Consider the following 24,867-nt stretch of genomic DNA (forward strand, 5'->3'; position numbering starts at 1 on the left):
TTTATGTTTATTTCAAACCCTGGAAACAACTCTTTTATAAGCTGGAAGCTCATGTATATGTGGATGTGTTTGTGTTGTGGTTGCACGGGTCGATTCATGCTTCCTGGCCCATATACAGGAGGACCCTGCTTATACAGCAGGTTAGGATCCAGGTTACTGCTGTACAGGAGGACCCTGCTTATACAGCAGGTTAGGTACCAGGCTACTGCTGTACAGGAGGACCCTGCTTATACAGCAGGTTAGGATCCAGGCTACTGCTGTACAGGAGGACCCTGCTTATACAGCAGGTTAGGTTCCAGGCTACTGCTGTACAGGAGGACCCTGCTTATACAGCAGGTTAGGATCCAGACTACTGCTGTACAGGAGGACCCTGCTTATACAGCAGGTTAGGTACCAGGCTACTGCTGTACAGGAGGACCCTGCTTATACAGCAGGTTAGGATCCAGGCTACTGTTGTACAGGAGGACCCTGCTTATACAGCAGGTTAGGTTCCAGGCTACTGCTGTACAGGAGGACCCTGCTTATACAGCAGGTTAGGATCCAGGCTACTGCTGTACAGGAGGACCCTGCTTATACAGCAGGTTAGGTACCAGGCTACTGCTGTACAGGAGGACCCTGCTTATACAGCAGGTTAGGATCCAGGCTACTGCTGTACAGGAGGACCCTGCTTATACAGCAGGTTAGGTTCCAGGCTACTGCTGTACAGGAGGACCCTGCTTATACAGCAGGTTAGGTACCAGGCTACTGCTGTACAGGAGGACCCTGCTTATACAGCAGGTTAGGATCCAGGTTACTGCTGTACAGGAGGACCCTGCTTATACAGCACGTTAGGATCCAGGCTACTGCTGTACAGGAGGACCCTGCTTATACAGCAGGTTAGGTTCCAGGCTACTGCTGTACAGGAGGACCCTGCTTATACAGCAGGTTAGGTACCAGGCTACTGCTGTACAGGAGGACCCTGCTTATACAGCAGGTTAGGATCCAGGTTACTGCTGTACAGGAGGACCCTGCTTATACAGCAGGTTAGGATCCAGGCTACTGCTGTACAGGAGGACCCTGCTTATACAGCAGGTTAGGTTCCAGGTTACTGCTGTACAGGAGGACCCTGCTTATACAGCAGGTTAGGTACCAGGCTACTGCTGTACAGGAGGACCCTGCTTATACAGCAGGTTAGGATCCAGGTTACTGCTGTACAGGAGGACCCTGCTTATACAGCAGGTTAGGATCCAGGCTACTGCTGTACAGGAGGACCCTGCTTATACAGCAGGTTAGGTTCCAGGCTACTACTGTACAGGAGGACCCTGCTTATACAGCAGGTTAGGTTCCAGGCTACTGCTGTACAGGAGGACCCTTCTTATACAGCAGGTTAGGTTCCAGGCTACTGCTGTACAGGAGGACCCTGCTTATACAGCAGGTTAGGTACCAGGCTACTGCTGTACAGGAGGACCCTGCTTATACAGCAGGTTAGGTTCCAGGCTACTGCTGTAAAGGAGGACCCTGCTTATACAGCAGGTTAGCTTCCAGGCTACTGCTGTACAGGAGGACCCTGCTTATACAGCAGGTTAGGTACCAGGCTACTGCTGTACAGGAGGACCCTGCTTATACAGCAGGTTAGGTACCAGGCTACTGCTGTACAGGAGGACCCTGCTTATACAGCAGGTTAGGTACCAGGCTACTGCTGTACAGGAGGACCCTGCTTATACAGCAGGTTAGGTTCCAGGTTACTGCTGTACAGGAGGACCCTGCTTATACAGCAGGTTAGGTACCAGGCTACTGCTGTACAGGAGGACCCTGCTTATACAGCAGGTTAGGATCCAGGTTACTGCTGTACAGGAGGACCCTGCTTATACAGCAGGTTAGGTACCAGATTACTGCTGTACAGGAGGACCCTGCTTATACAACAGGTTAGGATCCAGGTTACTGCTGTACAGGAGGACCCTGCTTATACAACAGGTTAGGATCCAGGTTACTGCTGTACAGGAGGACCCTGCTTATACAGCAGGTTAGGTACCAGGTTACTGCTGTACAGGAGGACTCTGCTTATATAGAAGGTTAGGTACCAGGCTACTGCTGTACAGGAGGACCCTGCTTATACAGCAGGTTAGGTACCAGGCTACTGCTGTACAATAGGACCCTGCTTATACAGCAGGTTAGGATCCAGGCTACTACTGTACAGGAGGACCATGCTTATACAGCAGGTTAGGTATCAGGCTACTGCTGTACAGGAGGACCCTGCTTATACAGCAGGTTAGGTTGCAGGCTACTGCTGTACAGGATGACCCTGCTTATACAGCAGGTTAGGATCCCGGCTTCTGCTGTACAGTAGGACCCTGCTTATACAGAAGGTTAAGTACCAGGCTGCTGCTGTACAGGAGGACCCTGCTTATACAGCTGGTTAGGTACCAGGCTACTGCTGTACAGGAGGACCCAGCTTATACAGCAGGTTAAGTACCAGGCTACTGCTGTACAGGAGGACTCTGCTTATACAGAAGGTTAGGTACCAGGCTACTGCTGTACAGGAGGACCCTGCTCATACAGCTGGTTAGGTACCAGGCTACTGCTGTACAGGAGGACCCTGCTTATACAGCAGGTTAGGTACCAGACTACTGCTGTACAGGAGGACTCTGCTTATACAGAAGGTTATGTACCAGGCTACTGCTGTGCAGGAGGACCCTGCTTATACAGCTGGTTAGGTACCAGGCTACTGCTGTACAGGAGGACCCTGCTTATACAGCAGGTTAGGTACCAGGCTACTGCTGTACAGGAGGACTCTGCTTATATAGAAGGTTAGGTACCAGGCTACTGCTGTACAGGAGGACCCTGCTTATACAGCAGGTTAGGTACCAGGCTACTTCTGTACAGGAGGACCCTGCTTATACAGCAGGTTAGGTACCAGGCTACTTCTGCACAGGAGGACCCTGCTTATACAGCAGGTTAGGATCCAGGCTACTGCTGTACAGGAGGACCCTACTTAGGCAGCTGGTTAGGTACCAGGCTACTGCTGTACAGGAGTACCCTGCTTATACAGCAGGTTAGGTACCAGACTACTACTGTACAGTAGGACCCTGCTTATACAGCTGGTTAGGTACCAGGCTACTGCTGTACAGGAGTACCATGCTTATACAGCAGGTTAGGTACCAGGCTACTTCTGTACAGGAGGACCCTGCTTATACAGCAGGTTGGGTTACAGGCTACTGCTGTACAGGAGGACCCTGCTTATACAGCAGGTTAGGATTCAGGCTACTGCTGCACTGGTGGACCCTGCTTATACAGAAGGTTAGGATTCAGGCAACTGCTGTACAGGAGGACCCTGCTTATACAGCAGGTTAAGATTCAGGCTACTGCTGTACAGGACCCTGCTTATACAGCAGGTTAGGTACCAGGCTACTGCTGTACAGGAGGAGTCTGCTTATACAGCAGGTTAGGTACCAGGCTACTGCTGTACAGGAGTACCCTGCTTATACAGCAGGTTAGGTACTAGGCTACTGCTGTACAGGAGGACCCTGCTTATACAGCAGGTTAGATACCAGGCTACTGCTGTACAGGAGGACCCTGCTTATACAGCAGGTTAGTTACCAGGCTACTGCTGTACAGGAGGACCCTGCTTATACAGCAGGTTAGGTACCAGGCTACTGCTGTACAGGAGGACCCTGCTTATACAGCAGGTTAGGATCCAGGCTGCTGCTGTACAGGAGGACCCTGCTTATACAGCAGGTTAGGATTCAGGCTACTGCTGTACATGAGGACCCTGCTTATACAGCAGGTTAGGTACCAGGCTACTGCTGTACAGGAGGACTCTGCTTATACAGGAGGTTAGGTACCAGGCTACTGCTGTACAGGAGGACCCTGCTTATACAGCAGGTTACGTACCAGGCTACTGCTGTACAAGAGTACCCTGCTTATTCAGCAGGTTTGGTATCAGGCTACTGCTGTACAGGAGGACCCTGCTTATACAGCAGGTTAGGTACCAGGCTACTGCTGTACAGGAGGACCCTGCTTATACAGCAGGTTAGATTCCAGGTTACTGCTGTACAGTAGGACTCTGCTTATACAGTAGGTTAGGTACCAGGCTACTGCTGTACAGGAGGACCCTGCTTATACAGCAGGTTAGGTACCAGGCTACTGCTGTACAGGAGGACCCTGCTTGTACAGCAGGTTAGGTACCAGGCTACTGCTGTACAGGAGGACCCTGCTTATACAGCAGGTTAGGTACCAGGCTACTGCTGTACAGGAGGACCCTGCTTATACAGCAGGTTAGGTTCCAGGTTACTGCTGTACAGGAGGACTCTGCTTATAAAGCAGGTTAGGTTCCAGGTTACTGCTGTACAGGAGGACCCTGCTTATATAGCAGGTTAGGTACCAGGTTACTGCTGTACAGGAGGACTCTGCTTATGCAGCAGGTTAGGTTCCAGGTTACTGCTGTACAGGAGGACCCTGCTTATACAGCAGGTTAGGTTCCAGGCTACTGCTGTACAGGAGGACCCTGCGTATACAGCAGGTTAGGTACCAGGTTACTCCTGTACAGGAGGACTCTGCTTATACAGCAGGTTAGGTTCCAGGTTACTGTTGTACAGGACCCTGCTTATATAGCAGGTTAGGTACCAGGCTTCTGCTGTACAGGAGGACCCTGCTTATACAGCAGGTTAGGTACCAGGCTTCTGCTGTACAGGAGGACCCTGCTTATACAGCAGGTTATGTACCAGGCTACTGCTGTACAGGAGGACCCTGCTTGTACAGCAGGTTAGGTTGCAGGCTACTGCTGTACAGGAGGACCCTGCTTATACAGCTGGTTAGGTTCCAGGCTACTGCTGTACAGGATGACCCTGCTTGTACAGCAGGTTAGGTTCCAGGCTACTGCTGTACAGGACGACTCTGCGTATACAGCAGGTTAGGTACCAGGCTACTGCTGTACAGGAGGACCGTGCTTATACAGCAGGTTAGGTACCAGACTACTACTGTACAGGAGGACCCTGCTTATACAGCTGGTTAGGTACCAGGCTACTTCTGTACAGGAGGACCCTGCTTATACAGCTGGTTAGGTACTAGGCTACTGCTGTACAGGAGTACCCTGCTTATACAGCAGGTTAGGTTCCAGACTACTACTGTACAGGAGGACCCTGCTTATACAGCACGTTAGGTACCAGGCTACTGCTGTACAGGAGGACCCTGCTTATACAGCAGGTTAGGATCCAGGCTACTGCCGTACAGGAGAACTCTGCTTATACAGCACGTTAGGTTGCAGGCTACTGCTGTACATGAGGACACTGCTTATACAGCAGGTTAGGTTGCAGGCTACTGCTGTACAGTAGGACCCTGCTTATACAGCAGGTTAGGATCCAGGCTACTGCTGTACAGGAGGACCCCGCTTATACAGCAGGTTAGGTTGCAGGCTACTGCTGTACAGGATGACCCTGCTTATACAGCAGGTTAGGATCCCAGCTTCTGCTGTACAGTAGGACCCTGCTTACACAGAAGGTTAGGTACCAGGCTACTGCTGTACAGGAGGACCCTGCTTATACAGCTGGTTAGGTACCAGGCTACTGCTGTACAGGAGGACCCTGCTTATACAGCAGGTTAGGTACCAGGCTACTGCTGTACAGGAGGACTTTGCTTATACAGGTTAGGTACCAGGCTACTGCTGTACAGGAGGACCCTGCTTATACAGCAGGTTAGGTACCAGGTTACTGCTGTACAGGAGGACCCTGCTTATACAGCAGGTTAGGTTCCAGGCTACTGCTGTACAGGAGGACCCTGCTTATACAGCAGGTTAGGTTCCTGGCTACTGCTGTACAGGAGGACCCTGCTTATACAGCTGGTTAGGTTCCAGGTTACTGTTGTACAGGAGGACCCTGCTTATACAGCAGGTTAGGTACCAGGTTACTGCTGTACAGGGGGGCCCTGCTAATACAATACGTTAGGCACCAGGCTACTGCTGTACAGGAGGACCCTGCTTATACAGCAGGTCAGGTTCCAGATTACTGCTGTACAGGAGGACCCTGCTTATACAGCAGGGTAGGTTCCAGGTTACTGCTGTACAGGAGGACCCTGCTTATACAGGTTAGGTACCACGCTACCGTTGTACAGGAAGACCCTGCTTATACAGCAGGTTAGGCACCAGGCTATTGCTGTACAGGAGGACCCTGCTTATACAGCAGGTCAGGTTCCAGATTACTGCTGTACAGGAGGACCCTGCTTATACAGCAGGATAGGTTCCAGGTTACTACTGTACAGGAGGACCCTGCTTATACAGGTTAGGTACCAGGTTACTGCTGTACAGGATTACCCTGCTTATACAGCAGGTTAGGTTCCAGTTTACTGCTGTACAGGAGGACCCTGCTTATACAGTAGGTTAGGTACCAGGTTACTGATGTACAGGAGGACCCTGCTTATACAGCAGGTTAGGTTCCAGGTTACTGCTGTACAGGAGGACCCTGCTTATACAGCAGGTTAGGATCCAGGCTACTGGTGTACAATAGAACCCTGCTTATACTGCAGGTTAGGTACCAGGCTATTGCTGTACAGGAGGACCCTGCTTATACAGCAGGTTAGGTACTAGGCTACTGCTGTACAGGAAGACTCTGCTCATTCAGCAGGTTAGGTACCAGGCTACTCCTGTACAGGAGGACCCTGCTTATTCAGCAGGTTAGGTTCCAGGCTACTGCTGTACAGGAGGACCCTGCTTATACAGCTGGTTAGGTTCCAGGTTACTGCTGTACAGGATGACCCTGCTTATACAGCAGGTTAGGTACCAGGCTACTGCTGTACAGGAGGACCCTGCTTATACAGCAGGTTAGGATCCACTCTACTGCTGTACAGGAGGACCCAGCTTATACAGCAGGTTAGGTACCAGGCTACTGCTGTACAGGAGGACCCTGCTTATACAGCAGGTTAGGTTCCAGGCTACTGCTGTACAGGAGGACCCTGCTTATATAGCAGGTTAAGTTCCAGGCTACTGCTGTACAGGAGGACCCTGCTTATACAGCTGGTTAGGTTCCAGGTTACTGCTGTACAGGAGGACCCTGCTTATACAGCAGGTTAGGTACCAGGCTACAGCTGTACAGGAGGACCCTGCTTATACAGCTCGTTAGGTTCCAGGTTACTGCTGTACAGGAGGACCCTGCTTTTACAGCAGGTTAGGTAAAAGGTTACTGCTGTACAGGAGGACCCTGCTTATACAGCAGGTCAGGTTCCAGGTTACTGCTGTACAGGAGGACCCTGCTTTTACAGCAGGTTAGGCACCAGGCTACTGCTGTACAGGAGGACCCTGCTTATACAGCAGGTCAGGTTCCAGGTTACTGCTGTACAGGAGGACCCTGCTTATACAGTAGGTTAGGATCCAGGCTACTGCTGTACAGGAGGACCCTGCTTATACAGCTGGTTAGGTACCAGGCTAATGCTGTACAGGAGGACCCTGCTTATACAGCAGGTTAGGTACCAGGCTACTGCTGTACAGGAGGACCCTACTTATACAGCTGGTTAGGTACTAGGCTACTGCTGTACAGGAGTACCCTGCTTATACAGCAGGTTAGGTACCAGACTACTACTGTACAGGAGGACCCTGCTTATACAGCTGGTTAGGTACCAGGCTACTGCTGTACAGGAGTACCCTGCTTATACAGCAGGTTAAGTACCAGGCTACTTCTGTACAGGAGGACCCTGTTTATACAGCAGGTTAGGATCCAGGCTTCTGCTGTACAGGAGAAGTCTGCTTATACAGCAGGTTGGGTACCAGGGGACTGCTGTAGAGGAGGACCCTGCTTATACAGCAGGTTAGGTACCATGCTTCTGCCGTACAGGACTCTGCTTATACAGCAGGTTAGGTACCAGGCTACTGCTGTACAGGAGGACCCTGCTTATACAGCAGGTTAGGTACCAGGCTACTGCTGTACAGGAGGACCCTGCTTATACAGCAGGTTAGGTACCAGACTACTGCTCTACAGGAGGACCCTGCTTATACAGCAGGTTAGGTACCAGGCTACTGCTGTACAGGAGGACCCTGCTTATACAGCAGGTTAGGATCCAGGCTACTGCTGTACAGGAGGACCCTGCTTATACAGCAGGTTAGGTTGCAGGCTACTGCTGTACATGAGGACTCTGCTTATACAGCAGGTTAGGTTGCAGGCTACTGCTGTACAGTAGGACCCTGCTTATACAGCAGGTTAGGATCCAGGCTACTACTGTACAGGAGGACCCTGCTTATACAGCAGGTTAGGTATCAGGCTACTGCTGTACAGGAGGACCCCGCTTATACAGCAGGTTAGGTTGCAGGCTACTGCTGTACAGGATGATCCTGCTTATACAGCAGGTTAGGATCACAGCTTCTGCTGTACAGTAGGACCCTGCTTACACAGAAGGTTAGGTACCAGGCTACTGCTGTACAGGAGGACCCTGCTTATACTGCTGGTTAGGTACCAGGCTACTGCTGTACAGGAGGACCCTGCTTATACAGCAGGTTATGTACCAGGCTACTGCTGTACAGGAGGACTCTGCTTATACAGGTTAGGTACCAGGCTACTGCTGTACAGGAGGACCCTGCTTATACAGCAGGTTAGGTACCAGGCTACTGCTGTACAGGAGGACCCAGCTTATACAGCAGGTTAGGTACCAGGCTACTGCTGTACAGGAGGCTGCTACAGGAGGACCCTGCTTATACAGCAGGTTAGGTACCAGGCTACTTCTGTACAAGAGGACCCTGCTTATACAGCAGGTTAGGTACCAGGCTACTGATGTACAGGAGGATCCTGCTTATACAGCAGGTTAGGTACCAGGCTACTGCTGTACAGGAGGACCCTGCTTATACAGCTGGTTAGGTACCAGGCTACTGCTGTACAGGAGGACCCTGCTTATACAGCAGGTTAGGTACCAGGCTACTGCTGTACAGGAGGACCCTGCTTATATAGCAGGTTAGGTACCAGGCTACTGCTGTACAGGAGGACCCTGCTTATACAGCAGGTTAGGTACCAGGCTACTGCTGTACAGGAGGACCCTGCTTATACAGCAGGTTAGGTACCAGGCTACTGCTGTACAGGAGGACCCTGCTTATACAGCAGGTTAGGTACCAGGCTACTGCTGTACAGGAGGACCCTGCTTATACAGCAGGTACAGGAGGACCCTGCTTATACAGCAGGTTAGGTACCAGGGTACTGCTGTACAGGAGGACCCTGCTTATACAGCAGGTTAGGTACCAGGCTACTGCTGTACAGGAGGACCCTGCTTATACAGCAGGTTAGGTACCAGGCTACTGCTGTACAGGAGGACCCTGCTTATACAGCAGGTTAGGTACCAGGCTACTGCTGTACAGGAGGACCCTGCTTATACAGCAGGTTAGGTACCAGGCTACTGCTGTACAGGAGGACCCTTCTTATACAGCAGGTTAGGTACCAGGCTACTGCTGTACAGGAGGACCCTGCTTATACAGCAGGTTAGGTACCAGGCTACTGCTGTACAGGAGGACCCTGCTTATACAGCAGGTTAGGTACCAGGCTACTGCTGTACTGGAGGACCCTGCTTATACAGCAGGTTAGGTTCCAGGCTACTGCTGTACAGGAGGACCCTGCTTATACAGCAGGTTAGGTACCAGGCTACTGCTGTACTGGAGGACCCTGCTTATACAGCAGGTTAGGTTCCAGGCTACTGCTGTACAGGAGGACCCTGCTTATACAGCAGGTTAGGTACCAGGCTACTGCTGTACAGGAGGACCCTGCTTATACAGCAGGTTAGGTACCAGGCTACTGCTGTATAGTGAAATGTAGCTGTTTTTTTGTTTTTTTCACTTTCTAATGCATACAAAAGCCTGATGACGTGTTTACACCATCATGTATTAAGTGAGCCATGAAACTAGGCCTTAAAAAATGCATATACAGTACACACGTTGAGAGCTTGCTACCGTCTGCAGCTCATAAGACTGCTATCCCCACGAGCCCCTTTGAGGTGGGGTAGATGGCAGACCAGAGGCCTAGCTTCTTCCTACGAGCCCCGTGAGGGCGGGGAATGTGGCTAGGCCTGGGGACACTTGGTCCCAAAGATGAGGAGGTACTGTACCTCCTCCCATGGGAGTCTTAAGTCTCGAGACACTCCCCAGATATGGAGCCAAGGCCGGGTCACCACTACTTGGAAAAGACCCGGGCCGGGAGAATACCGGTGAATAAAAAAAAAAAAAAAAAAAGTACACACATTACTGTCCTTAAAATATAGGTAGTAGGTTGGTAGACAGCAACCACCCAGGGAAGTACTACCGTCCTGCCAGATGACTGTGAAACAAAAACCTGTAACTGTTTTGCATGATGGTAGGATTGCTGGTTTCTTTTTCTGTCTCATAAACACGCTAGATAACAGGGATATCTTGCTACTCCTACTTACACTTTGGTCACACTTCACAGACACGCACATGCATATATATATATACATACATCTAGGTTTTTCTCCCTTTTTCTAAATAGCTCTTGTCCTTTTTATTTCTTCTATTGTCCATGGGGAAGCGGAAAAGAATCTTTCCTCCGTAAGCCATGCGTGTCGTATGAGGCGACTAAAATGCCGGGAGCAATGGGCTAGTAACCCCTTCTCCTGTATACATTTACTAAAAAAGAGAAGAAGAAAAACTTTATAAAACTGGGTTGCTTAAATGTGCGTGGATGTAGTGCGGATGACAAGAAACAGATGATTGCTGATGTTATGAATGAAAAGAAGTTGGATGTCCTGGCTCTAAGCGAAACAAAGCTGAAGGGGGTAGGAGAGTTTCAGTGGGGGGAAATAAATGGGATTAAATCTGGAGTATCTGAGAGAGTTAGAGCAAAGGAAGGGGTAGCAGTAATGTTAAATGATCAGTTATGGAAGGAGAAAAGAGAATATGAATGTGTAAATTCAAGAATTATGTGGATTAAAGTAAAGGTTGGATGCGAGAAGTGGGTCATAATAAGCGTGTATGCACCTGGAGAAGAGAGGAATGCAGAGGAGAGAGAGAGATTTTGGGAGATGTTAAGTGAATGTATAGGAGCCTTTGAACCAAGTGAGAGAGTAATTGTGGTAGGGGACCTGAATGCTAAAGTAGGAGAAACTTTTAGAGAGGGTGTGGTAGGTAAGTTTGGGGTGCCAGGTGTAAATGATAATGGGAGCCCTTTGATTGAACTTTGTGTAGAAAGGGGTTTAGTTATAGGTAATACATATTTTAAGAAAAAGAGGATAAATAAGTATACAAGATATGATGTAGGGCGAAATGACAGTAGTTTGTTGGATTATGTATTGGTAGATAAAAGACTGCTGAGTAGACTTCAGGATGTACATGTTTATAGAGGGGCCACAGATATATCAGATCACTTTCTAGTTGTAGCTACACTGAGAGTAAAAGGTAGATGGGATACAAGGAGAATAGAAGCATCAGGGAAGAGAGAGGTGAAGGTTTATAAACTAAAAGAGGAGGCAGTTAGGGTAAGATACAAACAGCTATTGGAGGATAGATGGGCTAATGAGAGCATAGGCAATGGGGTCGAAGAGGTATGGGGTAGGATTAAAAATGTAGTGTTAGAGTGTTCAGCAGAAGTTTGTGGTTACAGGAAAGTGGGTGCGGGAGGGAAGAGGAGCGATTGGTGGAATGATGATGTAAAGAGAGTAGTAAGGGAGAAAAAGTTAGCATATGAGAAGTTTTTACAAAGTAGAAGTGATGCAAGGAGGGAAGAGTATATGGAGAAAAAGAGAGAGGTTAAGAGAGTGGTGAAGCAATGTAAAAAGAGAGCAAATGAGAGAGTGGGTGAGATGTTATCAACAAATTTTGTTGAAAATAAGAAAAAGTTTTGGAGTGAGATTAACAAGTTAAGAAAGCCTAGAGAACAAATGGATTTGTCAGTTAAAAATAGGAGAGGAGAGTTATTAAATGGAGAGTTAGAGGTATTGGGAAGATGGAGGGAATATTTTGAAGAATTGTTAAATGTTGATGAAGATAGGGAAGCTGTGATTTCGTGTATAGGTCAAGGAGGAATAACATCTTGTAGGAGTGAGGAAGAGCCAGTTGTGAGTGTGGGGGAAGTTCGTGAGGCAGTAGGCAAAATGAAAGGGGGTAAGGCAGCCGGGATTGATGGGATAAAGATAGAAATGTTAAAAGCAGGTGGGGATATAGTTTTGGAGTGGTTGGTGCAATTATTTAATAAATGTATGGAAGAGGGTAAGGTACCTAGGGATTGGCAGAGAGCATGCATAGTTCCTTTGTATAAAGGCAAAGGGGATAAAAGAGAGTGCAAAAATTATAGGGGGATAAGTCTGTTGAGTGTACCTGGTAAAGTGTATGGTAGAGTTATAATTGAAAGAATTAAGAGTAAGACGGAGAATAGGATAGCAGATGAACAAGGAGGCTTTAGGAAAGGTAGGGGGTGTGTGGACCAGGTGTTTACAGTGAAACATATAAGTGAACAGTATTTAGATAAGGCTAAAGAGGTCTTTGTGGCATTTATGGATTTGGAAAAGGCGTATGACAGGGTGGATAGGGGGGCAATGTGGCAGATGTTGCAAGTGTATGGTGTAGTAGGTAGGTTACTGAAAGCAGTGAAGAGTTTTTACGAGGATAGTGAGGCTCAAGTTAGAGTATGTAGGAAAGAGGGAAATTTTTTCCCAGTAAAAGTAGGCCTTAGACAAGGATGTGTGATGTCACCGTGGTTGTTTAATATATTTATAGATGGGGTTGTAAGAGAAGTAAATGCGAGGGTCTTGGCAAGAGGCGTGGAGTTAAAAGATAAAGAATCACACACAAAGTGGGAGTTGTCACAGCTGCTCTTTGCTGATGACACTGTGCTCTTGGGAGATTCTGAAGAGAAGTTGCAGAGATTGGTGGATGAATTTGGTAGGGTGTGCAAAAGAAGAAAATTAAAGGTGAATACAGGAAAGAGTAAGGTTATGAGGATAACAAAAAGATTAGGTGATGAAAGATTGAATATCAGATTGGAGGGAGAGAGTATGGAGGAGGTGAACGTATTCAGATATTTGGGAGTGGACGTGTCAGCGGATGGGTCTATGAAAGATGAGGTGAATCATAGAATTGATGAGGGAAAAAGAGTGAGTGGTGCACTTAGGAGTCTGTGGAGACAAAGAACTTTGTCCTTGGAGGCAAAGAGGGGAATGTATGAGAGTATAGTTTTACCAACGCTCTTATATGGGTGTGAAGCGTGGGTGATGAATGTTGCAGCGAGGAGAAGGCTGGAGGCAGTGGAGATGTCATGTCTGAGGGCAATGTGTGGTGTGAATATAATGCAGAGAATTCGTAGTTTGGAAGTTAGGAGGAGGTGCGGGATTACCAAAACTGTTGTCCAGAGGGCTGAGGAAGGGTTGTTGAGGTGGTTCGGACATGTAGAGAGAATGGAGCGAAACAGAATGACTTCAAGAGTGTATCAGTCTGTAGTGGAAGGAAGGTGGGGTAGGGGTCGGCCTAGGAAAGGTTGGAGGGAGGGGGTAAAGGAGGTTTTGTGTGCGAGGGGCTTGGACTTCCAGGAGGTATGCATGAGCGTGTTTGATAGGAGTGAATGGAGACAAATGGTTTTTAATACTTGACGTGCTGTTGGAGTGTGAGCAAAGTAACATTTATGAAGGGATTCAGGGAAACCGGCAGGCCGGACTTGAGTCCTGGAGATGGGAAGTACAGTGCCTGCACTCTGAAGGAGGGGTGTTAATGTTGCAGTTTAAAAACTGTAGTGTAAAGCACCCTTCTGGCAAGACAGTGATGGAGTGAATGATGGTGAAAGTTTTTCTTTTTCGGGTCACCCTGCCTTGGTGGGAATCGGCCAGTGTGATAATAAAAATAAAAATAAAATATTTTTTTACTTAGCTTATAGTGAATATATTGTAGGAAGTTAGAATAATTTTAAACCGATGTATTAGTGAAACACTAAATCCAAGCGCTGTAAAGTGGGGCCCTCCTGTATTTATGATTACTGATGAATGCCAAAATGTTGTAAAGGTTTGAAAAATATTCAATAAATCTTTTTTCTTTTCAGAACTGGATTATTAGAGCAAACGATGTTTTGGGGTCTGGGGTCAGAAACATTACCGTTATGGACTTCGTGACTCTAGGCACTCAAGTCATGGGCTCTGTGATTGCAAATCATGAAGCATTGGACTCTGTTATTACTGGCAGTGATGCTGCTGGCTCTGTGATCAGTGCAAGTGATACTGTGCGCTCTGTAATCTGTGCAAATGATGCTGTGGGCTCTGTGATCAGTACAAATGATGCTGTGGACTCTGTGATTAGTCCAAATGATGCTCTGAGCTCTATAATCAGTGCAAATGATGCTGTGAGCTCTGTGGTCAGTTCAAATGATGCTCTGAGCTCTATAATCAGTGCAAATGATGCTGTGAGCTCTGTGGTCAGTTCAAATGATGCTCTGAGCTCTATAATCAGTGCAAATGATGCTGTGAGCTCTGCGATCAGTACAAGGGATGTTGTCAGACCTTTAATCACAGAAAAAGATGCTACCGTCTCTGTGATCAGTGCAAATGATGCTGTGGGCTCTGCGATCAGTGCTAAAAACTCTGGCTTTGCGTTCAGTACTGGCATAACCAAACAGCAGACAGAAACTGTGGTTCACAGCAACTTTATAAAGAAAGAGAATGAACGACCGCTACAGGTTATAGTGACATCATCCATACGAAGGCCGACTGAAGAACGACCCCAGATATCGCCTCCGGAATCGGCAGATGAGTAAGTGTTATTTTTGAATTTCCAGCCGATGTTCAAGGCTCTGTTCTCTCCCATTTGGGTATTATGTTTATGGAAAGCGGTAAACCTGTATGGGGGATGGTGGGATGGGCATACATCTCTGGTAGATGGTCAAGTTAAGGGAGGTTCTCAGTTGGTTGGCAATGACAGCTGTCTGTTGTATGGTGGATGACAGCTATCTATTGTATGGTAGATGACAGCTGTCTATTGTATGGTGGATGACAGCTGTCTATTGTATGGTACATGACAGCTGTCTATTGTGTGGTGGATGACAGCTGTAATTGCTCACTTTCCCCTAAGAACATACACATGACAGGCAACCTTCATTTGTACTGGTTTCACTTGCATGAGACTGCCAGGTACAGTCATCTCTCTTATAAAACTTCTCTATATACTGTCATTTTTTCTTATGAAAAGTTCAGCTCCATGGAGCTGAACAATTGTCCAGGCTGAGGGACTGACCACCTCAAATACTTTTTGTTCAAGGTTTTTTTTTTTTTTTTATTATCACACTGGCCGATTCCCACCAAGGCAGGGTGGCCCGAAAAAGAAAAACTTTTACCATCATTCACTCTATCACTGTCTTGCCAGAAGGGTGCTTTACACTACAGTTTTTAAACTGCAACATTAACACCCCTCCTTCAGAGTGCAGGCACTGTACTTCCCATCTCCAGGACTCAAGTCCTGGAGAACCAGGACTACTGGAATTCCTAATAGTCCCAACCTGTAAATAAAGTGAGGCACAGGTTTTCCCTTAATTTTCCTACTATGGAGAAAGAGTAATTACTCTCATTTAACCTTGTTGTGTAGTTGATCAGGAACTCTAGTAGGGAGAGGAAGGCGTGCCTCGTGACGCTGTGGTACAAACTTACTTACTTTCAACACACCGGCCGTATCCCACCAAGGCGGGGTGGCCCAAAAGGAAAAATGAACGTTTCTCCTTTTCTTCTTCTTTCAACAAACTGACCATATCCCACTGAGGCAGGGTGGCCCAAAAAGAAAAACGAAAGTTTCTCTTTTTAAATTTAGTAATTTATACAGGAGAAGGGGTTACTAGCCCCTTGCTCCTGCCATTTTAGTCGCCTCTTACAACACGCATGGCTTACAGAGGAAGAATTCTGTTCCACTTCCCCATGGAGTTGTGGTACAAACATGTGGGTTTAAAGAAGTTGTTTGTAAAGAGGAGTCCACTAGCCCCTTCCAGGAGGGCTGAGTCCCTCAGAGGCCTGAGAGATACCCCCTTTATTGGAGAATTTTCTCCACTTTTATCATCAGTCTTATTAGAGGGCACCTCAAACTAAATTGGGACTTCATCCATATTTGCAATCTGTCCCATTTCAAAATTTGTTTCTTTTCTGGCATTTATGCTGTGGTGGCCTCCAGCAGCAACAGCCTGGTTAACCAGGCAAACACCAGACAAGCCTGGCCCATGGCTAGGCTTTGAGAGTAGAGAGATTCTTGAAACTCATCAACGGTATATCAAAGGTTATGACATACAGGTGCAACTCAAGAATTTTGGTCTCACTCCATGGGCACTTTTTGTCCTCTTTTACTTTCTGTCTACATGGCTAATCCGTTCCTCTTCATGAATCTATAGTACGAGCCCATACTAGCAGAGAAACCATCATTCCCTCTGGCAGTTGCTCTCACTTTAGCTTCAGAAACGATACAGTGGACCCCTGGTTTACGATATTATTTCATTCCAGAAGTATGTTCAGGCGCCAGTACTGAACGAATTTGTTCCCATAAGGAATATTGTGAAGTAGATTAGTCCATTTCAGACCCCCAAACATACACGTACAAACGCACTTACATAAATACACTTACATAATTGGTTGCATTGGGAGCTAATTGTAAAGCGGGGGTCCACTGTATTTTTACTTGTTGCTACAAAGCCTTGGCTCTTCTGATCTAAAACCCAACAAATTACTGCCATTATACCCTGTATTGTATTTCATATACCCATTTACCCTTTTCTTAAAATATGTACTACCTATCACCAACCTCTTTGTAATGTTTGCCCCGAGTATTCTGCATACTAAGGGGCTTCCTGCACTCACACCTAATTGTCAGTAAATCAGTAATCGTATTTATCCTTAGATTTGCATACAGTCTCTCCTCATTTAGCGACGTACTCATTTACTGACAACACAGACTTACGACGGCCTTTCTGACCAGCGTGCATACCTAAATAATGTATATTAGAGCTGATTTCCTCTAGTCTGTTTATTACAATATACAGTACACTACTGTATAAACATTTAAAAATATACTAAAACTGTTAGAAATGGGGCAAAGGTGACATTAAAACAATATCAAAGATGGTTGACACAAACTCACTTTCATGCTCCTCACTTAGCGACAAATTCATTTACTGACGTGGTACTAGGAATGGAAATCCGTCATTAAGTGAGGAAAGGCTGTACCATGTTGAATGCTACTCCATGCCCCTCTCAATGAAACAAATCTTCCACTGTAAGTTAAACACATTTACGGAGATCTGTCTTACTTCAACGAGTGGTTTGCCAGACAAGGACTCATGACTCTGATACTTCATGATTATTTACAACCATTGAAGCTGATTTGTTTATTACAGCGATGGAGTGAATGATGGTGAAAGTTTTTCTTTTTTGGGTCACCCTGCCTTGGTGGGAATTGGCCAGTGTGCTAATAAAAAATAAAAATAATATTATTACGCTCTTAGGATTGCTGGATGTTTCCAAGAAGTTGTAATGTTAGTAAATAACTGTTGAAATGTAACCCAAAGCTTACCATTGACACTGACCTTGTAATAAAGTTGGTAAAATTACCGACAATATGCAAAGTACAGTGGACCCCCGCATAACGATTACCTCCGAATGCGACCAATTATGTAAGTGTATTTATGTAAGTGCGTTTGTACGTGTATATTTGGGGGTCTGAAATGGACTAATCTACTTCACAATATTTCTTATGGGAACAAATTCGGTCAGTACTGGCACCTGAACATACTTCTGGAGTGAAAAAATATCGTTAACCGGGGGTCCACTGTAATAGGACACAAGTGCAACTAATGTGACATTTCATTGTGGCAATATTTCGCTCTCCAGGAGCTTTGTCAAGCTTGACAAAGCTCCTGGAGAGCGAAACGTTGCCACAATAAAATGTCACATTAGTTGCACTTGTGTCCTTTTACTTTACGACACTGACCTTGAGCACATTAGGTACAGGTTGATTTTCCAAGACTTTGGGAATTAAGTGCGCCTTATATGCTGGAAAATACGGTATAATTCAAATACACGTACTGCAGTGGAAATTCATATAATGTCACCACTCCACGGGATTCATTTGAGACCTAGCTGTACAGTAGAAGCCCCATATCTGCAGATTTTGTTTCTGTTGTTTCAGTTATCCATGGTTTACCGTGAGCACACACATACAGAGGTACAAAAAAATACAGATAAGAGCAGCATGCCAAAGCCACTTATACTATGCATAGCATTACGGGCTGGCTTAAAATTAACTTAAGATTAACTAAGCAATGATAAAATCAGTGATAAAACATTATTGTAAACAGATTACTATAAAGCACAATTGAGTATTACAAAGACAGGTCATATGGTTGCATGCATTGTTGTACATTCAGTAGAATGGAGTATTCTGTTAGGTAGTGTATTTAAAAAATAATAAAGTTAGATTGGGTTTTAGGTTTAACATTTTTATTATCACACCGGCCGATTCCCACCAAGGCAGGGTGGCCCGAAAAAGAAAAACTTTCACCATCATTCACTCCATCACTGTCTTGCCAGAAGGGTGCTTTACACTACAGTTTTTAAACTGCAACATTAACACCCCTCCTTCAGAGTGCAGGCACTGTACTTCCCATCTCCAGGACTCAAGTCCGGCCTGCCGGTTTCCCTGAATCCCTTCATAAATGTTACTTTGCTCACACTCCAACAGCACGTCAAGTATTAAAAACCATTTGTCTCCATTCACTCCTATCAAACACGCTCACGCATGCCTGCTGGAAGTCCAAGCCCCTCGCACACAAAACCTCCTTTACCCCCTCCCTCCAACCCTTCCTAGGCCGACCCCTACCCCGCCTTCCTTCCACTACAGACTGATACACTCTTGAAGTCATTCTGTTTCGCTCCATTCTCTCTACATGTCCGAACCACCTCAACAACCCTTCCTCAGCCCTCTGGACAACAGTTTTGGTAATCCCGCACCTCCTCCTAACTTCCAAACTACGAATTCTCTGCATTATATTCACACCACACATTGCCCTCAGACATGACATCTCCACTGCCTCCAGCCTTCTCCTCGCTGCAACATTCATCACCCACGCTTCACACCCATATAAGAGCGTTGGTAAAACTATACTCTCATACATTCCTCTCTTTGCCTCCAAGGACAAAGTTCTTTGTTTCCACAGACTCCTAAGTGCACCACTCACTCTTTTTCCCTCATCAATTCTATGATTCACCTCATCTTTCATAGACCCATCCGCTGACACGTCCACTCCCAAATATCTGAATACGTTCACCTCCTCCATACTCTCTCCCTCCAATCTGATATTCAATCTTTCATCACCTAATCTTTTTGTTATCCTCATAACCTTACTCTTTCCTGTATTCACCTTTAATTTTCTTCTTTTGCACACCCTACCAAATTCATCCACCAATCTCTGCAACTTCTCTTCAGAATCTCCCAAGAGCACAGTGTCATCAGCAAAGAGCAGCTGTGACAACTCCCACTTTGTGTGTGATTCTTTATCTTTTAACTCCACGCCTCTTGCCAAAACCCTCGCATTTACTTCTCTTACAACCCCATCTATAAATATATTAAACAACCACGGTGACATCACACATCCTTGTCTAAGGCCTACTTTTACTGGGAAAAAATTTCCCTCTTTCCTACATACTCTAACTTGAGCCTCACTATCCTCGTAAAAACTCTTCACTGCTTTCAGTAACCTACCTCCTACACCATACACTTGCAACATCTGCCACATTGCCCCCCTATCCACCCTGTCATACGCCTTTTCCAAATCCATAAATGCCACAAAGACCTCTTTAGCCTTATCTAAATACTGTTCACTTATATGTTTCACTGTAAACACCTGGTCCACACACCCCCTACCTTTCCTAAAGCCTCCTTGTTCATCTGCTATCCTATTCTCCGTCTTACTCTTAATTCTTTCAATTATAACTCTACCATACACTTTACCAGGTACACTCAACAGACTTATCCCCCTATAATTTTTGCACTCTCTTTTATCCCCTTTGCCTTTATACAAAGGAACTATGCATGCTCTCTGCCAATCCCTAGGTACCTTACCCTCTTCCATACATTTATTAAATAATTGCACCAACCACTCCAAAACTATATCCCCACCTGCTTTTAACATTTCTATCTTTATCCCATCAATCCCGGCTGCCTTACCCCCTTTCATTTTACCTACTGCCTCACGAACTTCCCCCACACTCACAACTGGCTCTTCCTCACTCCTACAAGATGTTATTCCTCCTTGCCCTATACACGAAATCACAGCTTCCCTATCTTCATCAACATTTAACAATTCCTCAAAATATTCCTTCCATCTTCCCAATACCTCTAACTCTCCATTTAATAACTCTCCTCTCCTATTTTTAACTGACAAATCCATTTGTTCTCTAGGCTTTCTTAACTTGTTAATCTCACTCCAAAACTTTTTCTTATTTTCAACAAAATTTGTTGATAACATCTCACCCACTCTCTCATTTGCTCTCTTTTTACATTGCTTCACCACTCTCTTTAACATTTATGTGATATAATTGTGAGAAACATTTAAGATATACAATTTATATGGTTCAGTTATTCAGTATTTATTTGGTTTTGGGTGAGTAAGTGATCTTTGAGAAGAGACTTGAATTTATAAACAGGTAGTGTTTCTTTTATATTTACAGGTAATGAATTCCAGATTTTAGGGCCTTTTATGTGCATTGAGTTTTTGCATAGTGTGAGATGGACACGAGGAACATCAAAGAGTGATCTGTGCCTTGTGTTATGGTCATGTGTTCTGTTGAGGTTGGCAAGGAGATGTTTGAGGGGAAGGTTAATATCAGAGTTAAGTGTTCTATGTATGTAATAGGTGCAGTAATAAGTATGGATGTTTTGTATGGTGAGTAGGTTTAGTGTATTGAATATTGGTGGAGTGTGCTGCCTGTAGTGAGAATTTGTTATCATTCTAACTGCAGCCTTTTGTTGGGTAATTAGTGGTCTGAGATGGTTAATTGTTGTTGAGCCCCATGCACAAATTCCATAGGTGAGATAGGGGTAAATAAGAGAGTGATATAGGGCCAGGAGGGCTGACTGTGGAACATAGTACCGTATCTTCGATAGTATGCCTACAGTCTTGGAAATTTTCTTAGAAATTTGTTGTATATGTGTATGAAATTTGAGTCTATTATCAAGGTGGATTCCTAAGAATTTTCCCTCTGTTAGCTTTGTGGCCTGAAAACAACTTATAATTTTGCATAATAAAGACACCATAGCACAAAAGTTTGTTCAAATCCTAAAAACGCCATGAAGTGCTTTCCACCAGTGAAAAAGTGCTAATTCTCGACTTATTGTGCATAATTTATCAGTTAATCTTTATCGTAGGTATTCATGTAAAAAAAAAAACTACATATACAGTGGGCCGCCGGTTAACAATATTTTTTCACTCCAGAAGTATGTTCAGGTGCCAGTACTGACCGAATTTGTTCCCATAAGGAATATTGTGAAGTAGATTAGTCCATTTCGGACCCCCAAACATACACGTACAAACGCACTTACATAAATACACTTACATAATTGGTCGCATTCGGAGGTAATCGTTATGCGGGGGTCCACTGTATATGGATACAAGGGCGACTACAGTACTCTATATAGAATTGTTTTGTAAGAGAGAGATTTAACACTGAATAAATGTCTCCTGCTGTGTACCTTTGATATACCTTTGACGTGTTTCGAGAGTCTTACTACTCTCTGAGCCGCCAGGCTCGTGTGTGTGTATATATATTTTTGCCATTTATCAGCTGCCATACTTTAAAATGTCAACTTTTAAGAAACAGGTATTCCTCATTTGATGATGGAGTTCTGTTCCTAAGAGTAAGTCGGTAAGCGAATTAGTCGTTAACCAGTAAACGGTCCAAGCAGATCTACGTTCACATGTGTAGTACTACAAAAGTAGATCTACGTTTTTTTTACATACAGTATTTTCAAATATAATGAAAAAAATAGATCAAAGTTTTTTTACACATTTTTAAATGTAAGAAAACAAAAACAAGGTCTACTTTTTTACATACTTTCAAATGTTGTAAAAACGTCTATACAGTGGACCCCCGGCTTACGCTATTATTTCATTCCAGAAGTATGCTCAGGTGCCAGTACTGACCGAATTTGTTCCCATAAGGAATATTGTGAATTAGATTAGTCCATTTCAGACCCCCAAACATACACGTACAAACGCACTTACATAAATACACTGATAACATTGATACACTGATAACACTGATAGCTATTGGTGTCAATTGCTGGCTGGACAAATACTGTAAGGAAAATGCGGTAACATTCATTGACAACTGGGACCTCTTCTATGGCAGAAATGACATGTATGCTAGGGATGGGGTTCACTTATCTAGGTGTGGGGTGGGAGCACTGGCAACTGCAGTGGAGGGAGCAGTTAGGACTTTAAACTAGGAATAGTTAGTGGTATGGGTTTTGGCAGGAAAACAGTGAAGTTCCAGTGTAGTAATATTACGAGTTCTAGGGGAACTAGTAATAATAAGAACGAGATAGATATTGAAAAGCCAGGGACCTTGGGTGATAAGGACAGTAATAGGTTTAGTAGAAAAATAGAATTGAGCAGGAAGGGTAAAGAGAAAGGAGAGTCTTTCAATGTTTATTATGCTAATTGCCGTAGTGCTAGAAATAAGATGGACGAGTTGAGATTAGTTGCTAGTGTAGGTAACATTGATGTATTTGCCTTAACTGAGACGTGGTTTAATTCAAAAAGTCGGGACATGCCTGCAGAATGTCATATTCAGGGTTTTAAATTGTTCCAAGAAGATAGAAGTATTGGGAGGGGGGTGGGGTGGCATTGTATGTCCGAGATCGCTTGAACTGTTGCATAAAAATGGGTATTAAGTCTGAAGTAACACATACAGAGTCTGTTTGGATAGAATTTTCAGAGGGGCATGAAAAACTGATTTTGGGAGTGATATACCGTCCCCCAAGCTTAGATAGGGACCGGGGGAAACTGCTATGGGAGGAAATTGTTAGGGCCGCGGGGCACGATAATGTGGTAATTCTAGGAGACTTTAACTTTAGTCATGTTGATTGGAATTTCTTGACTGGGAATTTAGAATCATACGACTTCTTAGAAGTATTTCAGGATTGTTTTTTGAAGCAGTTTGTGACAGAACCTACAAGGGGAAATAACCTGCTTGACTTAGTTATGGCAAACAATGAATCCCTTGTTAATAATTTAGAAATTTCAGAGGAACTGGGTGCTAGCGACCACAAATCAATTACATTTAGCATTGAATGGAAGTACGATAGTAGCGATAACTCAGTAACAGTCGCAGATTTTAGCTTAGCAGATTACGATGGGCTTAAAGAACACTTATCATCTGTTGACTGGGGTAACGAAGAGAGCTATCAATATGACAGTTTTCTGAACACTATACATGCTGCTCAAAGAGCGTTTATCCCATATAAAGAAATTAGATCAAATAGAAATGACCCAAAATGGATGAATAATAGGCTGAAATATCTACTAGGGCATAAGAAAGGAATTTATAGGCGTATCAAAAGAGGTGAGGGTCATCTTATGAATCAGTATATTGACATTAAGAGGGACATTAAAAAGGGGATAAGAAAAGCTAAAAGGGACTGTGAAATTAAAGTTGCTAGGGATTCTAAAACTAACCCAAAAAGTTTTTTCCAGATCTATAGAACAAAAGTTAGAGATAAGATAGGTCCCCTTAAAAATAACTATGGGCACCTTACTGACAAAGAGAATGAAATGTGCTTGATTTTAAATAATTATTTTCTCTCAGTTTTTACACAGGAAGACACTAACAATATTCCAGTAATTAATTTTTACAGTGGGCTAGAAGAAGATAAATTATGTAACATCACAGTCACTAGTGAGATGGTTGTGAAGCAGATAGACAGACTGAAGCAAAATAAGTCGCCGGGTCCTGATGAAGTTTTTTCAAGGGTTCTTAAGGAATGCAAAATGGAACTCGGTGAACCATTAACTAATATTTTTAATTTATCTCTTCAAACAGGTGTAGTGTCTGATATGTGGAAGATGGCTAATGTAACTCCTATTTTTAAAACAGGGGACAAGTCGTTACCGTCAAATTACCGCCCAATAAGCCTGACCTCAATTGTAGGCAAATTACTAGAGTCAGTTATAGCTGAGATTATAAGAAGCCATCTCGATAAGCATAGCTTGATTAATGATACTCAGCATGGATTCACAAGAGGCCGGTCTTGTCTAACTAATTTATTAACTTTCTTCAGTAAAGCTTTTGAGGCTGTTGACCACAATAAAGAATTTGATATTATTTACTTAGATTTTAGTAAGGCTTTTGATAGAGTTCCACACCATAGACTGTTAAAGAAAGTGGCAGCTCATGGCATTGGGGGAAAAGTGCTCTCGTGGATCGAGTCATGGCTCACAGACAGGAAGCAGAGAGTGTCCATAAATGGGGTTAAATCCGAGTGGGGATCTGTAACAAGTGGCGTTCCACAGGGATCAGTCTTGGGCCCGTTGTTGTTTATAATATATATCAATGATCTTGATGAGGGAATTACTAGTGATATGAGCAAATTCGCCGATGACACAAAGATAGGTAGGATAATTGATTCAAACGTAGATGTTATGGAACTTCAGGAGGATTTAAACAAACTCTATTCTTGGTCAGAAAAGTGGCAGATGCAGTTCAATGTAGATAAATGCCAGGTTCTGAAGCTTGGGAGTGCCCATAACCCTAGTACTTATAAGTTAAATAATGTAGAACTTAGCCATACAGATTGCGAAAAGGACTTGGGGGTTATGGTAAGCAGCAACCTTAAACCAAGACAGCAATGCCTAAGCGTACGTAATAAGGCAAATAGATTACTGGGATTTATATCAAGAAGTGTAAGCAACAGAA

At 44.8% G+C, this 24,867-nt stretch overlaps 1 protein-coding gene across 9 annotated transcripts in view; it reads left to right on the plus strand.

Moving 5' to 3' along the window:
- LOC128702545 (microtubule-associated protein futsch) overlaps positions 1 to 24,867 on the plus strand; it is a 170,259-nt gene that overhangs the window by 55,362 nt on the left and 90,030 nt on the right. For all 9 annotated transcript variants that reach the window (XM_070105282.1, XM_070105281.1, XM_070105278.1 and 6 more), the window contains one exon: positions 13,974 to 14,677. In XM_070105282.1, the coding sequence (XP_069961383.1) occupies positions 13,974 to 14,677 (704 nt within the window). The remainder of the gene's footprint in view (positions 1 to 13,973; positions 14,678 to 24,867) is intronic.

The sequence above is a fragment of the Cherax quadricarinatus genome, chromosome 98 (genome assembly GCF_038502225.1).
Source record: "Cherax quadricarinatus isolate ZL_2023a chromosome 98, ASM3850222v1, whole genome shotgun sequence".
NCBI classification, from domain to species: Eukaryota; Metazoa; Arthropoda; class Malacostraca; order Decapoda; family Parastacidae; genus Cherax; species Cherax quadricarinatus.